This window comes from Ylistrum balloti, unplaced genomic scaffold, assembly GCF_031769215.1.
Source record: "Ylistrum balloti isolate Yb309-2 unplaced genomic scaffold, AGI_CSIRO_Ybal_v1 Utg370460, whole genome shotgun sequence".
Lineage (NCBI taxonomy): Eukaryota > Metazoa > Mollusca > Bivalvia > Pectinida > Pectinidae > Ylistrum > Ylistrum balloti.
This window is the reverse complement of record NW_026782304.1, coordinates 75,548-102,816: the sequence shown is the minus strand read 5'-3', so window position 1 is coordinate 102,816 and position 27,269 is coordinate 75,548. Positions and strand designations below refer to the sequence as shown.

Sequence of the window (27,269 nt, the reverse complement as noted above, 5' to 3'; positions counted from 1 at the left end):
AAAGAATTTGATACACTAAGGTTAATCTTTTTCTTCGTTTTTAGTTTGTAAATTTGCCATTTCTCAATAAAGTTTGTCACCATTAATCCATCCTAGTTTTTGCCAAAGATTTGTTGGTTGGTATCTAATTCATCAACAACTTTTAAGAATTAGTTTACCAGACATGTTTGCTTGTTGTGATGAATGTTGAGGTCACACTGCTACCCGTACTCATGGAGTGAACCTGTGGTCAATCTCAATTTATTTAAGAAAAAAAAAATTTACCAGTGTGAAAATAGTTAATGACATGACTTGTATCAATACCATTTTTCTTCTGCTGAATATTTTTCAATATTTTGTTTAGTTGATATTTACTTTTGAACACCGTTGTTAAACATGTTAAGTCTGTCTATGACCGAAAGTTTTGGTTCATTCTCCTTGTTGAGAACTCCCAACTTACTGAGATGGACACTCGTTATGAAGACCAAAACATCTATATAACTCCCAACTTACTGAGATGGACACTCGTTATGAAGACCAAAACATCTATATAACTCCCATCTTGCTACCGAACAGAGGGTTATTTTTTCATAAAGGATAAAATTATGTGCAGAATAAACATTTTTTCTTTTCATTAAGGTCTTATTTTTATTTGAACTGAATATTATGAAAACAGATTGGAACTTCCTTTAGAGATAGTTTAAATACTGAACTTCCTTTTAGTGATGTTCAGGAATATGAAAGTACACGGTCGAGGGAGTTTCTCCCTTTAGAAGAAATTGTGTTTCATATCAATTACAATTTATGACTGAAACATTTCATTCTACTCATTGTTAAAGGTATTACACATTTTATCAAATTAAGTGCTTGTTTAATGGTGAAGTAGGAAGCTTTAGATAACCTTGCTCTGGATGAAACTGAATCTGAGACAAATTCTACAATGTCTTCTAAGAAGCATTTTAGTGGATATAATATTTGAAAACCGGTGTAACACTTCAATGGTATTAAGTGATTTTTAAGTGGAAATTCAAGAGAAAAAAAAGACCACCTAATCAGACAGCAGTTTAACATCCCCTTACCAGGTGGTGACGAGGTAAGTTACCCCTCACCACACCTTATCAAAAACAGTATTTTTAGGCACTATACAAATGTTGATGTCCGATACTCCTTTCTACTTCACTGATAACAATGTTTTAATGTATTTGTTCTGTGTTTGTATGAAAATAAAAGTTTGAAAAAAAAAAAAAAAAAGTTTAGTGGTTAACGATGAACTGTGATGTAAATTATACTTACCTCGTATAGAAAACTTTTGCTCCTGTCACGTCCCTTACATGACCAATCCTGTAATATCACCATGATCATATTAAGATGTAATAGAAACATAGAGGGGTCACAGAGTTTACCTTATAAACTAAGCAAATGACTCTAGGACTTACAGATCTATAGCAGAAGTTATTCCATTGTTTTTCAAGATATTTGAATTGATGATGATGATTATGATGATGATGGTGATGATGATGATGATGATGATGATGATGATGATGATGATGATGATGATGATGATGATGACGCTGATGGCTACAATGATTGATTGACTGATGATGATGATGATGATGATGATGATGATGATGATGATGATGATGATGATGATGATGATGATGAAATAGGTGATCATCATCATGGTATTTACTGTGATGTTACATCCATCAACATAATGATTATCACATTTACTGTTATGTTACATCCATTAACATAATGATTTTCATACTTAGTATCATGGTATATCTGTCAACAAATAAAGGTTAGGTAAACATATATGGGAATTTAATATTAGCATTGGTCCCCCCACTTGGAATTTCAAAATATGATAACCATAGATATGGGTATCAGAAGTTAGTCTCATAATTGATTTTGTATAAAATGGGAGCTCCTTGACTAACAACTTGGTGGATGTTTAAGTAGTTGTTATGTAATTCCTTCTAGTACATTATTATGAGGCAATTCCAATACAATTATGACATGAATGTGTGCACATTGTACCAACCAACATTTTGATACCACATATCACACTATTTCAGGAGAAACGTTTCTTTTATGTTGAAAAAGGCAGCCAAAATTCATATAAAATGCCATTAAGTTGGCCACAGATGATATCTTTCAAAAGGAGGATTCTTGGAAAAATTGAAAACCGGTGAATTTGTCATTTTACACATTTGCTTAAAAAACCAAGAAACACTGATTTTTTATTTTCATTTTTGTTAATAGTGATAGCTTAATAACCAAAAGTCTGTAGGTCTTACTATGTGACAAGGTGGTTGTTCATGTCAATTTGTATTAGTTTGGTTAACATTACTGAACTTCACCTCTGTTCAAGGTCACACAAATGAAATTTGTTAAAATAAAGACATTTTGGTGCAAGTTTCACAATTTGAAGATTTAGTTAGCAGCTTTATACAAATCTTTTGATGAAGGTCAATAAAGTGACCTTATAAGATAGATTATGTACAGTAATAGTGACAGGTTTTGCCTTTGTTAGTTCTCATCCATAATTTGTGGCACTTTTTCTAATCAAATCTATATAACATTCTGTTTAAAAAACCTAATAAAAAACTAATAAGAGATGGAACAGTTGCAGTTTGCAGAACATTACATTGCGTTTTAGTATAGCAGAACTGCTCAAGTGATTACTTGTTTGAACTTGAGTGTTGCATGGACTGGGTTAGTTTGACCTTGATGCTGAACATGGCCCAAGAAATATAAAATGCATGCAACATGTGCACACATTCCAATGGTTCGCTTGCCCGCTGGACAGACACAGCAGTAATCTTTGACAGGGTTATCTTGATCATTTCTGTCAAACGCAATCCAAACATTGTATTTTGACTGTGGTTTGTGTGTTGAATGGATTTGGCCTCGGAGAAGATTTTCATGCTGATAGATCCAAACTTCAAAGTCTCCAACAGGAGCCAGATGCACAGCAATACATCTGGGTGCTACTTTCAACTGGTATGACCCTCGGGTTACTATTTCTAAATACTCCATATCCACTACTGGAAACTCTATCGAACAGGCATCAAATTGCACCCAGTTGGCTTGTTGCACCTAGAAAGTTCAGGTTCATCTGCAACCCTTGAGATCAAGGTGTTGGGCAGAGCCAAATGGGATTGCATTCGCTCAGCAAGGCGACGGTCCCTCAAGTCCCTCTCTGGTGTGGACACATAAATTGGTCCACATACAGCATTCAAGGAAGCAGTAGCTACTTTAACAAGTTCCTCTATGACACTAAGGAAGTAGTTTGAGCTGAGTTGTTCTCTGAACTGTTTCCACTGTTTCAGTCGACCATGGCAGCTCTCCAGAACCCATCTTGACTAAGTACACTGGCGGTCCTCCTTGGCAGTAAGTGTATCATGCTTTGTGCGACCTGACAGAAGATAGGAAGGCATGTACACAGAAAACCCTGAACCTCGCAGCAGCTCCAACACATCCCTAAACCCCCGGTCAACAATCACATTGTCATCTTTACTGAGCTACAAGGTCAGGTTGACAACTGTTCCAAGAATTTTTGTCAAGATATTTGCATCATTTTCATTGCCATAATAAGGCCCAATAGTGTCTAGTACATAACCATCTGGAAAAACAATGCTAATGAATTTAACATTGCTGTACTTCTTTTGCCCACAGTATGAGGATCTTTGAAGGGGGTGATCAGCACTTTTTTGGACATAAATATAGGTACCATCAAGGATTACAGTTACTTTGTAACCCATAGAAACATCTTGTAAAGGCAGTGTTGTGGCACTTAGCGTCCTCGCAGGTAATGTGTCTTGGACCAAGGAAACTTGGCACATTGGTCTGGCTCAAGGCTTTTAAGATACTATGAAATGTGTGAGACACATACTGTTTTTTGTCAGACCAAACACGACACCAAGTTGAGACCATGAAATATTGGTCTGTAGTTTAACCCAGAAAAGAAACAAAGCATGGAATGTAGAGGAACATGATCCTCTATTGATGTGTGAGGAGCAAATGCTTTGCATTTGTTCAAGTGTGTAACCAGTCCATGCTTTGAATTCTTCATTTCTGAGATGGTCTACATCTATGCCAGTGTTGGTTGCAGTACCAACAGAAAAGGAAATGGCTTAGTTCAAGAAGGTCATTAATAACCTGATTAGCTCTTTCTTGAAGATGAAGAGCCAAACTTGTTTGCAGATCTTGTGGCAAAGAAGAATTCATAAAGTCACCAATGACATGGTCATTGCAAACACGAGCATCAGGGGGACACCATAGAAAATGGAAAAATATCAAGTTTGTCCTGGCACACTGGGGTATAGTGCATAGCCCAGTGCCCTCTTTTCCACATATAACACATCTTTTATGTGAATTGCCATCATAAAATAATTTCTCAACAGAGATTAGTGGTAGTTGGTTGGATGACATGAAATCGGTGTAAGCATCATCTGGATCATTCGCCAGGTCATCTGGAGTGCTCATGCTAGAAGGTTCAAACAATTCAGACTGCAATGGCCTTTGCTTGAGGTACCACTTGTAGCACTTTCCACATAATACGCTTTCTTCTGTTATGCTAATGATCTCAGCAGTCAGCAACTGGTGTAGCCAGTTATACTGGGGTAAATATGCATGTCTTACTTGAGCTCGGGCACCTTGAGATAAATCTTTCAACCTGGTTTTGCAACCACGACCTAACGCGCGCCAAGCAATATGTACTTACCCCAGCACCAAGCAATATGTACTTACCCCAATGTAAATACAATTTGATGCAGCTACAGAAAATAAGAAACAATCCTTAAATATTAACTAATTATTTATGCGGTTGTAGGTTATTTTCATGTATCTACATATGGTGAAAAAATAATAGAAATCTATGTGGGGGTCAAATGTTGGCCCCATCCTTTGACAGGATGTTATCAGCTTTACCTTCCTTTAATTAAGAGTGATATAAATGTTTGTTTGTAGAGTGAATCGTCGTGTGAACTGGCAGGATCATTTTGCAGTAGCTGATGGCTACCTTACTTAACATCAAACAGGGATCCCACTTCAATGTATTTGGAGAACAGTGTAATATAATATTTACATTGTGACTCTCTTGTTGCTGATCTTTTGATGGCCTTTTTATCTGCTCTTTGATGAAAATACGATCTTTTTCAGTGAGGCCATACTCTTCAAATGCTGACACAAGGTCATTCTTCTTCACCAGATGATCAAACATGTCGACTGAGGCTTGTTCATGCTGTAGAATATCAATATTATTAAAGAATTAATAAACTTGAGTAGCTTGTAACAACCTGCCCAGTATTAAGGGATCACTGACATACCTGATATCACATGACAGAAGAAGTTTCATTTTATTGAGAAATGGTTTTCTGATAGCAAATTTGTCATAACTGTTACAGGTCAGGTTTGATTGCGCTTATAATTCTAAATTTCAAAAATATGGAATACACATGCATTAAAGAAAACTTGAGCATATTCCAGAAATTACTATAAATAGCAGCACAAACAGTATTTTAATCTTGAATTTGTCATCGTTATAACCATTTTTTTCCTCTAGAAAGGAATACAGAGCCTGACCTACAAATTAATATTATATTATATGTCATGAGCAAGAAATTCTATAAAATAATATAGACAGAGTGTTGGCATAAAGGAAATACATTTTCCTCACTTGGACTAAAACTTTTCTCTTTCTATCCGAGGCTGAGCATAGTCATACTTTCACATATAGTAACTACACTGAATTGCATGTGGCACATGGATGATGCAGTGTCTCTATATGTCTAAACAGAAAGACAATTGTTTAATGATCTATTCAAACTCCTCTCTGTAGTAATACAGCATGGCCTGTTCACCCTCACCAATCAAAATCTAATGACATACAGCATGGCCTGTTCACCCTCACCAATCAAAATCTAATGACATACAGCATGGCCTGTTCACCCTCACCAATCAAAATCTAATGACATACAGCATGGCCTGTTCACCCTCACCAATCAAAATCTAATGACATACAGCATGGCCTGTTCACCCTCACCAATCAAAATCTAATGACATACAGCATGGCCTGTTAACCCTGACCAATCAAAATCTAATGACATACAGCATGGCCTGTTAACCTTAACAACAAAATCTAATATGACATAAAGCATGACATTACAATATGATTAAGTTTTCAGTGTTCAAGAATAGCCTTGTTGCCGACATTGCTTTGTCAGAATGAGTGAAATAAATTTGATGTCATGATTAAAAGATATCCAATAATCCAGGGAAGACTATTGGTCTTAATCGACATTGGACCCAAGAATTTTTAGCATGAAATTCAAACATAATTTAGATTTCAATTCTTTGTAGGTATGATATCTTAAGTTAAGTGTACAAAAATATCAGACCCAAGAGAATATCTTACCTCCCAATCCAATTCAGGCAATGCCTGTGGGATGAACTTTCCGTCAAACATGTGAGAAAATGGTCCATGACCTTAAAGAATATAAAAACCAAACATAAGTAAGAAGATATAAATTAGAGCATTTTAAATATAATATGAATGGAGTCATGAAATTTTAATCACCTCCCCTTGTATACTGACAATGGGTTAAGAATAAAGATAGTCTTACTTTACCAATATTCATTTGCGTTCATAAATGGAAAAACCCAGCCATATGCTGATCATGTCAAGATAGTTTGGTTATTACACAATTTAAGAGTTATTATGTCACTCAATATCTGTTAAGTTCAGAGTATACACTTATTGTGGTTAAGTCAGAAAAAATGTCTACAACTTCTTCAAATGACATGTGTCTGTATGTATTTATTGTTGAATCCCTATACTTAACCAAGATTTTTAACAAGAAACATACCCTATAACAATTTATTTCAATAAGAAATTAAACTGAAATTTAACAGTCAATGATTAAAAGGTCATCACCAAGGTCATAACAGAGGTAGGACAGTGAGACAGCACAGTCTATGATTATAAAGGTTTACAGGTCTTTACAATGGTCATTGGAGAGGTCAGAAAGGGAGATATCCCATTTGATGACTTAAAGGTCATTACCAAGGTCATGACAGAGGTAGGACAGGGAGACAACACAATCTATGATAATAAAGGTTTACAGGTCTTTACAAAGGTTATTGGAGAGGGCCAAGAGGGAGATATTCCACTTGATGAATTTAAGGTCATTTCCAAGGTCACAACAGAGGTAGGACAGGAAAATAACCCACAATACAAAACATATTGTGGTATAACTTTTATAAATCAATATGTAACACGATACACATGAATGTTCACAAGCTAAAAGTTATAATTATTAAGTGTATAATGAGATTTAGTGAAACCCTACTCTTCAAAATTAAATACTACCAACATTTGTCTTTGTATAATTTTTAATGCTTTCTGGGTGTGATTGCACAGTAGACCATATCTTCGCTAAATGATTAAAAAAATACAAATCCATATTTTAAGAAATTGATCAAAATTGATTAATATTTATGTACTTTTAGAGTATCAGAATACAGGTAAATAAAACAAATTGATATGATATTGTATCACAATATGATGCAAAATGGTATATCATTTCAGCCCTTCATGACAGGGAATGGAGAGGGAGATAATCCAGTCAAGTGATATACAGGTGAACAGGTCATTACTTAAGTCAGTCAGAGGTCAGAGAGGAAAATAACCCAGTTAATGATATACAAGTTAACAGGTCATAAATATGGTCAATCACAGTTCAAAGAGATAGATAACCCAGTCAGTGATATACAGGTAATTACCAAGATCATGACAGAGGCCAGCAATTTCCACACAAAGAATGTCAGTACTGGTGATACAATATTGTGGTTGTCTGCTGTTGATGGCTCGGACCAGTTCTCCTGCTAAGTGACAAACTCTAGAAAAAATTACATGACAAATACAATACAAAAAATATAGGGTTGCCATGGTGTATTTTTTCACATGTACAATATAGAGTTTAATCAATTTAACTGAACATTGGATACACAAATTATATATAACTTGAATGATTATTGTAAGTCAACAAAAAGATTTAACTTTCACCATCAACCAGATTTTATCTGAGAATCTGGTTAAAAATGAAGAACATAGGTAAACTGAAAAATACTTATTCTTAAAAAGTCATTGCACCAGTAATGGTGACATCCTTTCTGTCCTACATCCTTACCTTCATGATTCAGCAGATTGTACAAGACACATTAGTGGATACTGCCTTTCAAAACCTTTGAATGTTACAGACTGTCATGTCATCATACATCAAAAAGTTTTTATTGACAAGTTTCAATAATCAAAAGGAACAGACAGCCAGACAACGCCTTCGGTAGATTTCAGTCGAGTTTAATGGTTTACATGTTTCGACACACTAGGTGTGTCGTCCTCAGAACAGAGTAAATATTCAAACTACAGGGCTATATATACTGCCTATGCATAGCAACTACACATGTTATTGATATTTGACGTCATAGATAGTACACTGGTTACAATGACGTGGTGTGTTAGTGACGTCATAGTACTAGAAAGTAGATATAGGCGGAACTCCGCAATGTAATAAGTTACTACTGAGTACTGTACAAATCTGATTATTTAAACTCAAATAATCAGATTTGTACAGTACTCAGTAGTAAAAAACGGAAAATCTTTGCCTGACTGGATAAAAAAAACTGACAACAAATATTATACAAACCCTAAGCAGTGCTCAAATCTGTTGTGTGCAGCCCCTGGATAAACAAAGTAGCAAGCCCCAAGTTGCTTGATATGTCGTAGTCTCTGGAACTCTGGTGTGTCGATTATCTTGACACACAAGGGATGTAACTCAATATGACCATGTATTGGGTCATTAAATATCTGTTGAAATAGAAAACAGATTCAAAGATGTGTAATGAAGCAATGATTCCCGTAATAAAACCAGATATACAAGACTGATGAAATGGATGAGAGAACTCTTTTCATTCTCAAGTTTGTTTCCTGGGTTTATCACCATGTGAACAGCCAGGGTTATAATGCAGTCATGATTCTCAAATAAATATCAAAGACAATTACTGACAAAGGGATTTAACTCATCAATGAAAATTGAGTTTGTGACACACACATATATTCACCTTCAGATACTCCGTCATTGCACTCGCCTGGATTTCTTTGAAGGTTCTTAATGTTTCTTCACGGTCTGCCTCTCTGAAACATCATATCAAGCTGTTTTACTTTTACTTTCTTCCTCTCTAACTTGATTTCTGGAAACCCAATCAAATCTAATAATCAAAGTGTCCATATTGGGGAGGGGGGATCCTTTCCTATGATGCATCAGGACATCACATCCAATCCAATGAGCAAGCTAAACAGATCTTAATTAAGAGTCTATTGCTTATATTTCATACTTCATTATACTATTCAATATTTTGGGTAGTTTTCCCTCTGGAATTCTTAAAGATTAGCTCCGGATGTAGTTTTGTCGTCAAGTATTTATGACTCACCTCAGCCTCTGCAGTTTTGGAGTATGAGGGTATATGTCTTGATATCACCAGGTTTGTTTTCAAAAGAGGAAAGTGACAGATAAGCCACTATGGTATTAACTTACTTGGTAAGAAAATTTACAATACTTATTAGAATACAGTATCAATCTTCTGTAGATATAAATGGAAACTTGTTACATTTCATAAGTTGGGTCTACAGTTGAGATGTTCTTGCTCTGGCTTCCCGCCAGTGGAGACTAGCCTCTCTCCTATCTGGCCTTCAGGAACCGATACATACTGGTTAGAAAGGTGGTCGTATTTATACTAGCCATGTTAATTAACTGATGAAGTAATAATACACATTAGCTAACAGTTAACCAAGGATTGAAGTATACATGAGTTGTCAACAACTTGCACACATAAATGGCAATAGATTCGGCTGTTTACAACAAGATAAAGTTACACTGACCATCATACAAACTGCTTAGATAGGCTTCAGGTAATGACTTATATAATCAGGGAACGAAATAATACATGAACATGTGTAGTAGATCAGTAACGACAGAATACCTCTGGCCACTGGTCAATACATAATTGTTCACAGCAGATGTCAGTACTAAATTAACACAGGCAGATACATTATGAATTATGTCTAGCACAATTTTGAATAATTTAATTTTACATATTAACTTTAAATAGTTCAGATATTATTGGTTATATTTCTCAAAGTCTTGTTGGATATTGATAGTGGTGTACTTACGATGTGATACCAATTCCCTACAGATCTGCAATACTATCAAAATAAATTATGATGCTACTATCACTCAGTATTGACCTTTAACACGCCAGCAACACTTAAGTAAGAAGTTTACTGAGCTCATTGTTGGTCATTGATTTATAACAGTATTGACCAGTTGGAACACCAATGTTGAAACACTGGCTTTATCTGATCCCCTATATCCAGGTGACACTTGACAGCCACAGGATGTCCCAGTACCACTACACTTGACACAAACTGTAACTTTGCTGGTAATTTTGGATAACCGGACACTGTAAATGTACTTCATTTGGAGCTATGAAATCACATCACACTTTTGGCATATTAGTGCAATGATGAGTTCATGCATCCACAAGAATTGTTGTAAAGTGAAATCTGCTTATTATCATGTTCATTTTGTCAGGGGGGAAATGTGATAATAAGCAGACCATGACATTAACAGTTGAAACTTATTTTTGGACTTCTAAATGCTGAAGTTAATTTCATGATACACCAAACTAACTTGTTTCTAATGTTTTATGTATAAACAACATATTGGTTAAAGCCTTATAGATCTTTTCAAGTGTAAAAACTTTCATGAACATTTCATTGTTATAACATAACTCTTTTTTATCTGAGGACTTATTTTCATTTTTGATGTTTATTCATAGTCATGAAGACATTTCTACACTAAGAATATACTGTATTATCCTAAATCTTCATGGTAGTTTTATTCTAATTGAAATCAAGGATCTTTATCCATGCATTTTACGTCCATGGAGTAATAAACATACAAGAGGCCCAGAGGGCCTGTATCGCTCACCTGGATCTTTATTACCAACTGTATCATATCTGTTTATATGTTCCACAGTAGATGCTTAAAGCAATATGACAAATTACTCCATATGGGTTCTGTCCCCTAGTAGTCCAAAATAAGTCATTTGTATATAAGCTTTTAATGGCCAAATATGATGGGTTTTTGGTTAATCAGAAGAAGTTGATTAACTATTTTACCAAATTTAACCCAAATGACATTAAATATCATTATGGGTCAAGCTATTTTTTCACACACTATGTGGGCACCATTAAGGGAATCTTTTGGACAAATATTCTGATCCTAAGCCTTTAGCTTAATCAGAAGTTATTCAAAGGTTAAACACATTTGACTGTTGTGACCTTGAATATGGGTCAAGATCATTTCTGTTCTCAAATATTACCGGGCATCATTGAGAACCAATTTTGGAATAATATCACTATCCTAGATGTTTTGGATCATCAGAAAATGTCATTTAAAGGTTTAACACATTTGACCCCTGTGACCTTGACTATGGGGCAAGGTCACTTCTTTTTGCAAACTTTCTTGGACTTCATAAAAGGAACATACTGGCCAAATAAAATAATACTAGGCTTTTCTATATTTCATAAGAAATTGTTTAAACATTTTAACATATTTGACTGTTGTGACCTTGAAGATTGGTCAAGGTCATTTCTTTAAGCAAACTTTGTAGGACACCATAAGAGGAACATAGTAGCCTAATATAATGATTCTAGGCCTTCCTGTATTTGGGGAGAAGTCATTTAAAGGTTTTAACACATTTGACATCTGTGACCTGGAATATGGGTCAAGGTCATTTCTTTTTGCAAACTTTGTTGGGCTTTATCAAAGGAACCTTCCAGCTAAATATAATGATTCTAGGCCTTTCGGTATTTAGGAAGAAGTCGTTTAAACGTTTAAACACATTTGACCTCTGTGACCTTGAATATGGGTCAAGGTCATTTCATTTCACAAACTTTGTTGGGCTTTATCGAAGGAACCTTCAAGCCAAATATAATGATTCTAGGCCTTCTGGTATTTTGAAAGAAGTCATATAAAGGTTTTAACATATTTGACCTCTGTAACCTGGAATAAGGGTCAAGGTCATTTCTTTTCAAAAACTTTGTTGGGCTTCATCAGAGGAACCTTTCAGCCAGGTGAGCTAATAAAAAGTGACAAGGCTTTCAGTACTAGTGGATTTCACAGGCAAGATTTCTCCAAAAATTCAACAGCTAATGAAAAACACATTTTTGTAAAACCATGAAAATGGGGTCCCTCCAAGATATTGGAGTTTACAGTATGTTACTAAGTATATTTTGAGTGCATGTATCAGTATACCGGTAGTCTATGAGATATGTCATCTACTTTTTTTAAAGCTTTTCACCCAAAGGTGAAAAGACCTATGGTTTTTGTTAAGTTTCTTATTCTTCTTTTATTCTTCCGTATTTTGTGGAGTCTGTATCTTGAGATGAGTGAAAGAAAGGTTGATGGTTTAGTTAGTATGTTTTTAATGAAGGTCTGAAGGTGTTACAGGAAAATTTTCAAATAGGTCAAACATCCAATATGGCCGCCATGACGTCATAAACTAAAAACATTAAAACTGCTGTAACTAAATAACCATTCATTGTGGAGAGTTTGTGCAATTATATTATTTGTAGAGAATTCCTTATCTAAATTTTTGTCAAGACATGTTATCAGAAAATATGTCGAATAAAAAAGCTCGATGTTGGGTCAAAGGTCACAAATTTTTTTAAAAAATTCATTTTTCAAGATTTTTGAAAAATTCTTCCAAAAATCAACGTAAAATGATTATCTGATGAAGTTGATATCTTCACTTTTTCAATAACGTTTTTCGTTATCGTTATACACCATTTTGAAAATTTCCTTTGATGTTTTGAAATGCCGACAAAAAGTTTGAACTTGAATTATTCCAAAATCTTTGATAAATATCTGATTTAATTGGTCGGGAAAAGTTTCCCCATATTCATTTCAGTAATTGGTGAGATTGTGAACCAGGTTGAAAAAACAAAATGGCCGCCATGACGTCATTTCCGATTTTAGCTTAGTGTCAGTATCTCATGAAGGGCTCCATGTACTGAATTCAACTTTGGATATGTGATGAAGAATTAGATAAAAATAACATTTCTCATGAACCTTTTTTCTATAAAATGACAACTTCCTGTTCCCGGTAGGGGTCAAATTTCAAAAGTGAGATTTTCTGATACAAACTTCAAAAATCTTCTTCTCAAAAGCCAAAAGGCCTAAGGTCATAATATTTGGTCCATGTCATACTCAAGTGGTGGAAAATAAGGTTTAATATGAACGACCTTGACCTATTTTCAAGGTCACTGGGGTCAATTATGTTAAATAATGTTTTCCAATAACCAAAACGCGTAGGGCTCTCATATTTTCTATGTAGCATGCTTGGATAAAGAACTACCAAATTGGACGAAAAATACACTGTCAACTTTTGGTTTTCGGTAGGCGTCATAGTTCAAGGGTTCAATTTTGTGAGATAAAATTTAAAAAGTCTTCTTGTCATGATTTGGTCAATATCATACTCAAGTAATGGAAAATAAAGTTTGTTAATATGAACAACCTTGATTTATGTTCAAGGTCACAGGGGTCAAATACATTTGAACCTTAAAGATTGTTTAATTTATTTTGATGAAGTTATACTTAATTAACGTTTTAAAATAGAAAGTTCGGCTTTGGATATGTTATAGATATTAACAAACGAAGAAACTTTCTCATATACTGTTATCAGGAAAAATGTCAACTTCCGGTTTCCGAAAGGGGTCAAACTTCAAATATACAAAATAGGCTACCAGTGTTCAACAATCTTCTTGTCAAATTCGACAAGGTCCAGAAAACTAATATTGGGGATATATTGATCATCAGATGTTACATTATAAGGCTTGCAAATATGAATAACCTTGACCGACATTCAAGGTCACAGGGGTCAAATATGTTTGAACGTTTAAAAAGTGTATTTCTTCGTTATTATGTAGTTATATCTCCTCAAGGTTTCAAGATACAAAGTTCATCTTTGGATATGTTGTAGAGATTAACAAACAAGGAAACTTTCTTATATATTGTTATCAGGAAAAATGTCAACTTCCAGTTTCAGTAGGGGGTCAAAGCAGAAATCATTGTTGAAATGTACAATATAGGGTACCAGTTTTAAACAATCTTCTTCTCAAGTTCCACAAGGTGTAGAGCACTAGTGTTTAGCATATACTGATCTACAGGTGTTGTTTTATAAGGCTTGCAATTATGAATAACCTTGACTAACATTCAAGGTCACAGGTGTCAAATGTATATGAAATCTTCAAACATCTTTGATCAAACAAAAAGCAAGGGGAACTGATATTAGGCTTGTAGCATGCTGGGATGAAGGACTACCATTTTTGTCCTGACTAAGAGTTGTTTCTAAGTTCGTCTGAAATCCAAGATGGCTGCCATGACCGCCATTTTGAAAATGGATATTTTTGAACTGCTCAGGTCAGCTTGTGGAATTCTGTTTAGGTTTGCCGTAAATGAAGCTGAGATAAACTTGGAATAGTGCTGTTTTTCCGGGAGTCTGTCCGATATCCAAAATTGTTGCAAAAGAAGTGAAAAGCATAACTTACCTATTGATGGCATATTTCATGTTAATACTGTAAAATCCAAAGGGAGTATCTTCAGTGATTTCATGGGTACTCCTAATCCACATATTCAAATGTCCAAGAACTGTTAAAATAAGTATATTCACCAATTCCAGAATCCAGTGTCCATAAAAAAGTAAACTTTCAAAAAAAAAAATAAGAGCTTTCTCATAACCATACTTCAATAACAAAGGTATCGCAGTATTGTACTTATAACACAACCATCTCCATTTTGTGCTAGTAACACAGCTATCTCTATTTTGTTATAATAACAGCTGTCTCCATTTCATGCTAGTAACACAGCTATCTCTTTTTTGTGCTAATAACACAGCTATCTCCATTTTGTTATAATAACCCAGCTAACTCCATTTTGTGCTTATAACCCAGCTATCTCCATTTTGTTATTATAACACAACTATCTCCATTTTGTGATTATAACACAGCTATCTCCATTTTGTTATAATAACAGCTATCTCCATTTTGTGCTTACACAACAGCTATCTCCATTTTGTGCTAATAACCCAGCTAACTCCATTTTGTGCTTATAACCCAGCTATCTCCATTTTGCGCTTACACCACAGCTATCTCCATTTTGTGATAATAACCCAGCTAACTCCATTTTGTGCTTATAACCCAGCTATCTCCATTTTGTGCTTACACCACAGCTATCTCCATTTTGTGCTTATAACCAAGCTATCTCCATTTTGTGATAATAACACAGCAACCTCCATTTTAACAGCTCTACAATTCCTGCATGCTGCAGACACAATATTGTGTCCCTGGGCCTCTTGGATATTAAAAAGATTTCATCATATTTGATCCCTATGACATTGAGTAAATGTCAAGGTTATTAATTTCAACTAACTTGTTGGCCCTTATTCTCAACATAATCCAGACTCAAAATCAAGTCAATGGGCCACATGGTTATTGGGGAGAAGTTGTTTAAATGGTTTTTGTATATTTGACATCTATGATCTTGAAAAAAGGTCAAGGTTATTTATTTGAACAAAGTTGTTAGCCCTTCATCCCAAAATGCTACAGACCTAATATCAGGTATTTGGGCCTCTCAGTTATTGAGAAGAAGTTATTTGAAGATTTCAGCACATTTGACCCCTGTGACATTGAATAAAGGTCAAGGTTATTCATTGGAACAAACTTTGTAGCTCTTCATTCAAGCATGCTACAGAGCCAATAATAAGTCCCTGAACCTCTTGGTTATAGAAATGAAGTTATTTGAAGATTTCAGCATACATGTATTTGGCCCCTGTGACCTTGAAATGAAGCCAAGTTCATTCATTTGAACAACATGATAGCCCTTCATGTCATCATACTACTGGCCAAATATCATAACCTTGGGCCATTTGGTTATTGAGAAGTCATATAAAGATTTTAACACATTTTACCTCTGTGACTTATAAAGTAGGTCAAGGTCATTCATATGAACAGACTTGGTAGCCCTTAATCCCAGCATGCTCCTGGCCCAATATCATGACCCTGGGTCATTTTGTTATTGACAAATAGTTGTTCAAATATTTAAATACATTTGACTCCAGCGAACTTCAAAATTGGTTAAGGTTTTCAACCTTGTTTATGTCGATGCACGACCCTGGACAAAAGGTGATCGCAATTGGTGAATTGAGACCTTGTAACCATTTTCGGTCAGATGATAATGTTATACATGCAGTGGAGGACTTTCTGAAAGGTTAAGAAAAGGACCTAGTCTAGTGGTAGAGAGTATGACTAGAGACTAAAAGGCCCTTATAGCCTTACCAGTATCATAAGTACTGGTGGAGGTGAAAACACTGAACAATCAAAGTACTGAAAGTACTGGTATGCTAAGACCATTGAAAAAATAAGTTCTTTGTTATTAGCTTGCTATATACTGAAACCAACTATATGCAAGCAGTAAATCATTGCAGCCCATAAAAAATGACCAGCAGATATCAGAAATAACAAGCATAGTAGTATTACTTATGCAATACATGTCCCAAGTAGGCTCCAAGATGCAATGACAGGGAAGTTGTCCATTTCTTTGGATACATTGTAGGAAATGTTGATCTTGGACACCATAATATCACTTTAAAGACTGTGTAAGACCATTAGTTAGACCATCATGCAAATAACATGCTACATACAAATATTGGGCAGCTTCATTTTCCAGATTGTCTGTAAATGACTGCATAAGAGTGCCAATTTTCTAAAACAAACATGATATGTCACCATAACTTAAAATAGAAGATGCCTATTCTTCCGGAACACCTGGTCTTATTCTCCTTGTACTTTTTCAGGGAATCTTGAGTAGATATTGTCTTTGTTTCAATTTTACACTTGTTTTGCTGGTTCTACAATTCTGTTGACATGTTTATATATTCTCTGTTCTCTAAAACTTGTCGCAAGATATTTTATTCCTCTTGTATTATTATTTTTCAACATCCTAACTGTGACCTTGAACCTTGAAATTTGCAAGATGTGAATATCTTTTAGATTGTGAATTTTGATAGAAAAATGAGGGTAATGCAAAGAACACCCCCATGCATCTATCCATTTTTTGACTGTGACCTTGACCTTTGACATCTGACCCTGAATTTCTAAAGAAACCGACTTCTCATAAGGGATACATGTTCCAAATTTGATTAAGGTATACTGTCTTAGTCTCAATGCGTTTACAAGGTAACCATATAGTACTTATGCAAGTACTGCGACCTCTACATTCAATCCTCAAAATCATTACTATATCCTCTCCACATTGCCCAGGGATAACTGAAACTGTAATCCAAATGATAACTAATACCCCCAACACCCACAGCCTTAGTTATCTCCCCATGGTGACCTTTTGCACAGAAACATCCTCTGAAACACAGCGGCATGTGCACATGTTCCCTGACATTCCTGCGAAGTTTTGTTGAAATTGGTCTACAGGTTTGGAAGTTGACCAACATGCAAAACCTGTCTATAATGACCAGTTGCCATGGCAATCAATATTTCGAGAGAAAATGGTGCATGCACATCTACACATTGTCCCGAATATTACTGTAAAGTTTCATTTGAGTTGTCCAGACAAGATGTGTCTACAGACAGACAGACAAACAGATGGATGGACGGATAGACAACCTGATTCCAGTTTACCCACCTTTTGGTGGTATAAGAATGCACAAGAGTGCTTACAAATTCCATGTGGACAGACATCATTGAAAAATAATAATAATAATAAAAACATGATAAAGATGCTTATATCTTGTTTTATTCAGTTTTTAGATACAGTATTCTTTCCATGCTTTGTTCAGCAATGTAATCTTGTCATGTCAATATCCTAGTACAAGATTGCATACACAAAATTGTTGTAGGTAGACTTTTAAGATACATAAAAAAATACATGCCTAAGTTTAAATGAAGGTTTTAAACAGAAGTCATATCATGTTCAGTATACAGTGATTTTTCTAGACAATTGTAAACTATAAACTCGGTATACAGCGATCTTTTCTACACATTTGTAAACAACAAACTCAGTATGCGGTGATCTTTTCTACAAAAAGTTTTTTTTTATATATTGTATACACTAAACTCAGAAAAAAAAATAAATAAGTAAACCTTTCTATGTACACTACAAACTAAGTATACAGTGATCCTTTCTACACAAACTTGGTATAACTAGTGAATCTTTCTACTCAAGTAAATTGAAGATTGTATACATATTTACTACAAATGCAGTATACAATGATCTTTTCCACATTTTTTTAGTTTCCACAATTTGTTGATTCTTCTTTTGTGATGGTAAATATACTGCCGCCTTTAGAGAGTACTGTGACATTAAAAGGCAACATGGTTGTTAGCATCTCCTCAAGTGATTAATCATCTAAAACATCTAATTGGAGGCCAGAAAGAAGGACGTTTTTCTCCACCATAAGGTCCTCAAATCCATTGTTGGTCACCATGGCCAATTCCAACTTAGAAGAATCAATAGAGATACCTTCTACCATTCCAGATTTCATTTCTTCAGGGACATCCACTTGCTGAAAGAGAGTACGGGAAATAAATAACTATATTTCATTATTGCTATGATTATGTGCAAGAAATATACACTTCTGTATAAGCTTATAGTCTTCCCAATAGGAGTCTATATTAAATATACTGAAATTAATTACTTTGATGTTCAGGACTGTCAAATTATTAAGCGATGGACAGCTAGCAAAATGATAATATCTTGACCATGGTCATACAGAGATTGAATCTTAAAATTAAATTTGTGTGATAAATCTGTGCAGTATGATAATTTATTTTGACGTTTGTATTTCAAAAATCATTTTGACTTGAAAAGTAATGTGTACTTTAATTAATTACATTGGACCGTCATGTAATGGTTATTTAATTATTTTGAAAATACCTGTAATGGCAATGCCATTTTCATAATGTAATTGTAATTTAATTAATTACATCATCATGTAATTGAACCCATGCCTGTTACAAACAGTAGCTGTCCTAACTGATCCTAAAATTAACTTTGGCTACGTCTATCACAAAATTAACTTTGGCTATGTCTATTACAAATGCCACATTTAGCTACAGTAGAGGTATTTCAAAAATGTACGTCATTGTAGCTGAAAGGACATAATTAATGGTTACTTAACCAGAACTACAGTTCTGAACAAACCACTACAAAGTCTGGTTAACTGTACTAAGAAAATGTCCTCTCAATTAATCAATTTCATTGATTATCGACATCTAATTGTTGTGCTTCCGGTCACTTGAGTTTCTTAAAGTTTCAATTTGACTTTTAATAAGGCCCAAAGTGATAATACTGCAATGTCTTAATAAGCTCTCGAGGGGTATTGGTTAGACTATTTATCCCATTTCATTCCATTCACCATGGAAACAAAACTCTAAAACGCTTAAAAACAGTCAACAATTAATGACAAATATTGAGCCTAGGGCTGTGTAAAATTGATGAATCAAGTGTTGAATTGAAAGTGGAAGCAGTTGACATAATACTGAAATTTCTGAGATAAACAAATACAGTACATATATCAAAAAGTTCAGGCATAATAAGAATTGTACCAATTACACTTTACACATTCACACTGGGACCTAACACTTTACACATTCACAATGGGACCTAACACTTTGCTAGTTTTATCCTAATCTTTATTAAAACACTTTCCGGGATTCAGATGTCAATTGACATTTTCATTATTCCCAATCTTTATATTGCAATCGTTCACATGCATCACTCTTCAACAGAATCAACGAGACATCATGTCAGAAAGACAAAAACTATATTTAAACTAAAACTATAACTTCACTTGTAAACCTTACAATTGGCATTGCTGTGGAGTTCCCGTACGATTTCATACCCTGGCCTTGAGGTACTTCTAAATTATCGCCGATCTGAAATTTGAAAGAGCTAGATCTACAATAGCACGGACAGTGACCGATATATTATACAGATAGATTCCTATATCTATTCACGGTAGCGTAAGTAGTACAGTACAATATTACGGATAAGTTTTTTTCTGTTTAATTTCCGATCTGTTGGGCCACTGACAGAAGTGACTGCGATGAGACCATTATGAAACGATCATTCAAAAATAAATTCATTTCAAAACACTGAAATACTTTACGGAAGCAACAAAAATGTGCTAGATGCTTACATAACATTTTTCAAATGCATACTGCTTCAAAGGAAAAGTCTTGAAAATATTTTGAAAAAAGAGCCATGGCGGCAGTGCCCAGCTTGCGCGTCGCCGTCGAGCCTAAATTCAATACCTGCGATAGCTCATTTCAAATGAATTTTTGCAAAAAGTACAATTGCTAGTTCAGTATAAGTATTGACTTTAAATTCAGCTTATATATAGTGATACTTACCTACATAAAATACCCGCCATCTTCTTTCTGCCGCCTGCCGCCGTCTTCTTTCAGGGTCCAGCAGCAAAGAGCACCCCGGCTGTTTCCGTCAAAATTTTATGCTACTCTAAATCATTCTTATTTTAGTTTCATTCTTATTTTCAACTACATATTTCAGTATTTTCAAAAGTTTTCAACAGTATTAAACGGGATGAAAATTTTCGAAAAAGAAAAAAAAGAAAGATATATGTGAAATTAGGGTTCTTTTTTTAATAACGACTGGTTCAATGGTACTGGGATCAAATTTATTGTCCACACAAAGAAATCCCTAAACACGGGTATAAAATTAAGACTGAACTTGTAAGCAATTGTAATTACTAATGAGTAATAATCATTTACGAATAGTTCACGGCGATGTCTACTTACATTTCGAATCATGTCCAACCCCTTTGAAATCTGCTGACCAAATGAAAAGAAAGACACAAAAGCGGGAAAGGACAGGAAGATTGACAGCGCGCATGTGTTTGGAGTATCACACCACACACAATTACATACATTACACAACCATACTCAACATACATATAAACCGCCATATTGGCATCGCCTCGCAAAATTTACCACCATAAAACGTGAGTCTTTGTCATTGTATTTACAAATTTCAATGTCTGATTATCATTTAATACACAACACAAAACGTTTTCTTGATGTACAAGTAATGAAGAAAATGTCGATAAGGTTGTTTCATTTAATGACTAGCATCAGCAACTTGTAGGGGCGATAATCCAATGATTACGGTAATGTCCGGCAGATTGGAGTAGGAGTAAACTTTCGATTTATGAACCAATGAAACCAAAGTACTGATACTCAGGGCCAGGGAAATGAAACTAAAACACAAACATTCTGTTTTAGAATTATGATGGAAATCAGTGACACTTTCAAATACATATGATCGTGTATGCAACAAAAATATCATTCATAAAATAATTGAAAAATTGAAATATCATTTTAGTAATGTAATCATGATCTTATCTCAAAATATCTAGTGTTTAAGAAACTTAAAGGTGTTGGGACAGAATCTAACCATTCCTACAGGAGAAGTAATTTGCTCAGACAGATGGACACAAAACCATGAACAACCCATCTGATGGTGGTGGGCTAAAAAAGCTCTGTACAACACAGAGTTAGTCTAAGCTTACCTTTCTGATATGATATATTCCACACTTTAATGCTTCACAATGCAGTAACTATAGCCCTGATTTCCTGTCCCCTCTAATCAATATATGTCCTGCGTGAGTATGACGGGTCTCTATATTTAGGTAACGAATTCATGTGGCAACATGTGTCAGATATTATCAATAGAATATATGTTGTTGTTAAAACCAAAGAGAAATTACACACAAAGAGGTATTCATTGGAACACATACACCATATAGAAACATTGTAACTGCAAGGATAAGATAAAACCTGTGGTATACGATATTGTGTGTGTAGAGAATCACTATAGCTACAAGGGTTAAAGTCTGTGGTATTACATATCGTCTGCCAGGAGTCAATACTTCGTAACTCTATTGAGTGGGATATTTCAGGAGACACTAAAATAACTTTTTGATTCTTTTCCTTTACATAACAATGCTTATATATGTGATTTACTTGAGGTTTTTTTTAAATGTAAAACCAATTTTCATGATGTAATACTTACCATAACTTTAGTATGCAAATACAGTACCTACACCCATCTTTGTATCCCAACAACAAAAGATTCAAAAGAAAAACAATCCCGCCCTCCCTCCGATCCATGAGCATGGTTCGCACAGGCCATGAAAAGTGCTGGAATTTAGGCCAGTGCTTGAAAAGTGCTGGAAAATTGGTCCAGTGCATGAAAAGTGCTGGAATTTGCTCATGAGTGCTTGAAAAGTTCTGGAATTTGAGAAATATACATTTATTACATGTTCTGTATCAGATTTGAAAATGATTCAATAAATATTTTCTCAGAAAATACGCATTAAATAAATTTAAAAACATCGACGATGTGTTTGTTTTCATTTCCCATCAAATCCGGATCAGATTCACCATTGTTGGTCCTGTGTATTAGAGACCTGGTCACACAAACGCTTGCATTCAATGACTCGCTATCAAGCGTTTGAGTGATACCGGGAGCACGCTGTCTAGACGGGGGATTCCTCGTGTACGCGTCATGTCTGGAACACATAAATGTGTTTACAATCAGCAGTGGGAGCGGAAGTACTTGTGGGTAAAAAGTGTTGGCATATAAAAGATCTAGGTGTTTATCAATTTGTTTGTGTAATTTCTTACTATTTACAAACTAAGAAGCGTACTTACTGCGCCAAAATTCATACATTTTTACCGAACTGGCAGTCCTTGAAAATTGAAAAAAGTGCTGGAAAAGTGCTTGAATTTTGTTATGAAAAGTTTGTATGAACCATGATGAGCCATCACGGCAGGAACGCCACAGAGGGGCAGCCAGGCAGATAAGGAAGAGGGGAGGATAGGGTGGGACTCCATAAAGTTATGGTAAGTATTACATCATGAAAATTGGTTTTACATTAAAAAACTCAATTTCATTTCAGTAATAATTACCATAACTTTAGTATGCGAATTCGTCTTACCGTAGTGGTGACTAGAAGCCAGGCAGCCCCTTCAGCACAACCAAAGTAGTAGGGAGGGAGAACAGAGTGCCAAAGTGAAGGAAGGGACCTCTCTGTGAAAGAGCAGGTGTACCCACATGCTGCCGTACGGAAAGACATGGCCCGGGGCTAACGAGGAGGCCCAGCCACTGACTATGCCACCACCAAAGGTCCCAATGAATACAGGCCTTCTGAGTGGGAAGCTAGGGATCACAGATAAAAATCTGTGAAGGTATCCCTGCCCTGCCAGAATGCTGCAGACATGACCTCCTGAAAGGAGGACCCATTGAGAGAAGGGCCCAGGATGAAGCAAGGGCTCTGACCTCGTGAGACCGCGCTTTCGCTCTCGCCCGAGCCAGATCATCAAAATGCTTGTATTCTGTATTCATTAAAAGATGGATCTATTCCCTTCTTTTCCATTATTAAACTGTTTTTGCTCTTAATTATTCAAAATTTAAACATTCCTTTAAGGAAGTAACGATAATGATCTTTAACTGCCAATCCAAGATCCCCACCTGTCAGCAATATTGTTTTCTGATCAGTCAAAAAATCAAAAGTGAACAATTTTTGGACCAAGGGGCATCTACAATAAGAATTTGTGAAAAATTCTTTCAGTACTTCTTAAAAAAATGTTACAATTTTATTGTCAAAATTTAAGATGGTGGATTGTCAGCTATCTTGCTTTTCCAATGGCTCCTGATATGGACTACACACAACTAATGACCAAGGCAAACTAAGATATTCAATTTGAAAAAGATCCATCCCAATTTTTCTCCAGAAGTAAGGACAGATGGGTGGATAATAAGTCAACCATCATCAGATATTAGGCTAAAAGTATGTACATGCCCTACTGAAATGGATTCTTTCTACTTTTCATTTTGTTCATGAATTTACATAAAAAGGGCCTTCTGAATTCTTCAGAAACCCCAACTACTGTAATCTGACAGGTCTTAAATTTATAATTTTAAAAGTAAAAGAAATTATCATGTTATATGTATATGAAGAATTGCAGTCAGGTTCTTATGTTTGGTGTAATTTACATGTGAACATTTCAGCTGACAAAAGTTATCAAAAACAAAGCATGCTAGCTATCACAACAACTGAGCAGTTATGATAAATAATGTTTTAGTTTCACAACTTTAACATTGAAAATCTAGGCCAGTCATATGATTTATCACATAATATTTCTAATCAACATGCCATGTAAACATCAGTGTAACACTTATTTTAAATGGGGCCCATTTGGATATAACTCATAGAGAGGGAAATCAATTCTATTAATTTCTCAACACTACATGTATTCTTTTTGATTTTGGTGAACAACTCCAGAGACATGTTGTTTATAACATAAACCTATTGTAAAGGGAAAATTTTCCAACCCAACCATATATGGTAAAGGGGCATATTTTGCCAGTTTAAGGAGAATTGGTTGGGTTTGCGGAAGTGAATCAGTGTGTTAGGAATTAACAAAAGGCCTAGTGGCCTTCATGGTCACCTGAGATAAGCAATATTGAATATAAAGGTTAAAGGATAGTTATCAAGTGTCATGAAACAGAAATTGTGAAACTGAATATAGTAAGCCAGTGTCAACACATGCATATACCATACTAAAAAATTAATAGGTGGATTTAAAATCTCTAACTCTAAGTTGAAAGAATACTTTTATTCTCTTGCCATGAGAGTTTTCTATTCCACAAAAAGTGAACGGCGGTATCAATATATATGGTTGTATACTGTACTAAGTGTATTTTGTCCAAATCTAAGAAGAAATAAACGAAGAACGAAATCATAAAGTGATCGAGTTGCTGGTTGACAGCATCTTCAGTGAGTTTGGTGGTAAGATGTTTTTGTTTTTATGAGGCTAAATGTATATATTAAAAATGTCGTTATATAACAAGAGATTTATTGACCACGTCCATCATACATTTTCTGTATATAAACATTAGAATTGAAAGTCAACAGGTTCTTCAAAATCAGCCCCTCGATCTTTTCCTACAACGAAACCAGCATGGATAGCTTTCCACCAAGATGTATGGTAAGCATAGTGATTTCAATTTCCCTCTTGTGAATTTCTAATTTCTGGATAGCAACATTCCTGCATCCCTAACCTATGTTGTTTACATGTCAAGGTTGGTTCAATATTAAAGGGGCTCTTACTTTTATCACTATTTTCCTGAAAAAAGTTGTAAAAATGACGGACTACTTAATTTTATGATATAAGCTTTACCTTGTTTTCAAATGAGAATGTGACATTACTCACTTGGTTTGACCAAGATTTACATAGCAGGTGTTGTCAATGAAGCAAAAGATGTTTACATTGGAAGTCTTGTCTTTTAGTAACAAGAAATTTATCAACCACATCCATTGTATATACCCACCAGAATTGGAATCAGAGACACGACAGATTTTTCTACAAAACCAAAATGGACAGCTTCTACGAAATTTATGATATTCGTAATCATTTCAATTTCCATTTCTCTATTGCAGATTTTCCACTTCTTGATAGCATTATTCCTGCATCTCCAACCTATGGTACAGCTATAATTACCAGGTATTTTTATTTCATTTATTTATTTATTATTATTATTATTATTATTATTATTGCAGGAGAAATCTGGTGAGCTGTCGTCCCGGATCCAGGCTTCACTTCGGATTCCTCCGAATGTTCGAGTATCCGCTTCCCAGAACGGATGGATGACGACTGCCGAGGTGCAACGCTGGATTCGACGAGTGTGGGGCCCGAACACTGACGATGTCCGCAGACTGCTTACTCTGGACAGTTACCGTCCACACACCTGTCCGTCTACCCTTGAGATCTTCAAGCAGTATGACACAGACATCGTCACCATTCCCGGAGGTATGTATATAATATTACATTTTAACGTGGAAGTGCGTTTATTCAGACAATTACGGTACATAAAGCAATGTTCTGCAGACCCCGGAAATGAATGTAGGTCAAATACGTTTTATAGACGCGGAGGGAGGCAAAAGTAATAGCAAATGTAAAGGTTGGTCTATGTAATCACACTTGGCCCCTATGGGGAGTTGTTTTGAACAGCGGTACACACACTTGTGCACTATTCTTACGAAATGTTTTTGTCTGTTTATTTTCTTAGGTTGTACCGGTTTAGTTCAGCCGATGGACACCCATGTTAATAAGGTATTCAAACAATGGATGCGCCAACAGTGGACAGACTGGTTCCGGACCGCCCAACGCAACAAGAATGGTAACATCGTGCAGCCGACTCGCCAGAATGTCATTACGTGGGTCAGCACAGCTTGGGCTAGTGTCACCGAGGAGACCATCATCGGCTCTTTTCTCAGCTGCGGGATCTCCAATTCACTGTCCGGATCCGAGAACTCACTTCAATCCCGACGACTTATCGAGGAAGTAGGTGTCAGCGGTGCGGATACAGACATTGAGGAGGACATTGATGGTACCAGGGCCGATGGTATTCTGTTTGATTCAGAGGAATCCGACGACGAGACTCTTCTGTTCGGTGGTTTCGATCGTTCATGAACGTGTGTGACTCATTGACAGTGCTATGGTGATTTTGTTGTATTTGTTTGATTTACTTGATATGGAATTAATACAAACCTGTTTTTATATATATTTCTTCTTGTTCTTATTTTAATCATCCAGTAACCAGTCTTCGTTCGCCTGAATAGATTTGTTCATCGATAACAGTAGTGAAAAATCCAAGATGGCGACCGAGGATATCGGTCAGGTATAGGCTCTTATCCGGCAATAAGCCCACCCCCTACTCTTTACTCAATTTCATGCACAGGCCCCCTGGGCTTATTGGCGGAGAAATACGGTAAGTTTCAATTATCTACAGGTAAAATTGACGAATAAAGTGAGTTGTTGTTATACGTACCAGCGTTCTATTGTTTTTTGAGTTTGAGTTACTGAACTGATCTTATCAATATGAAATATTTGCTTTCTGTTCTGTCGTCGCCGTCTCGTAAGCGGAAAGCGTTAACAATTGAAACCAAATACCAAACTATTTGTGAAGTAGACAATGATGAAAAGACTAAAAAGGATATCGCAGATAGCTTCGAAATTCCAACAACAACACTGGGTACAATTTTAAAAAATTGAAGTATTTTAAGGG

General features: G+C 35.4%; 1 protein-coding gene across 4 annotated transcripts in view; it reads right to left on the bottom strand.

Moving 5' to 3' along the window:
* The window catches only part of LOC132555214 (deoxynucleoside triphosphate triphosphohydrolase SAMHD1-like), a 50,222-nt gene that overhangs the window by 12,675 nt on the left and 10,278 nt on the right, over positions 1-27,269 (bottom strand). The window contains exons 1-8 of one of the 4 annotated variants that reach the window (XM_060219568.1): positions 20,936-20,994; positions 14,657-14,756; positions 9,106-9,178; positions 8,691-8,851; positions 7,768-7,883; positions 6,401-6,471; positions 5,072-5,227; positions 1,273-1,320 (exon numbers count right to left, since the gene is read on the bottom strand). In XM_060219568.1, the coding sequence (XP_060075551.1) occupies positions 1,273-1,320; positions 5,072-5,227; positions 6,401-6,471; positions 7,768-7,883; positions 8,691-8,851; positions 9,106-9,178; positions 14,657-14,739 (708 nt within the window). In that variant the 5' untranslated portion in view covers positions 14,740-14,756; positions 20,936-20,994. Of the gene's footprint in view, positions 1-1,272; positions 1,321-5,071; positions 5,228-6,400; positions 6,472-7,767; positions 7,884-8,690; positions 8,852-9,105; positions 9,179-10,213; positions 10,241-14,656; positions 14,757-20,935; positions 20,995-27,269 lie in introns of those variants that run through there. The other 3 variants (XM_060219572.1, XM_060219571.1, XM_060219570.1) reach the window with 3 other exon arrangements.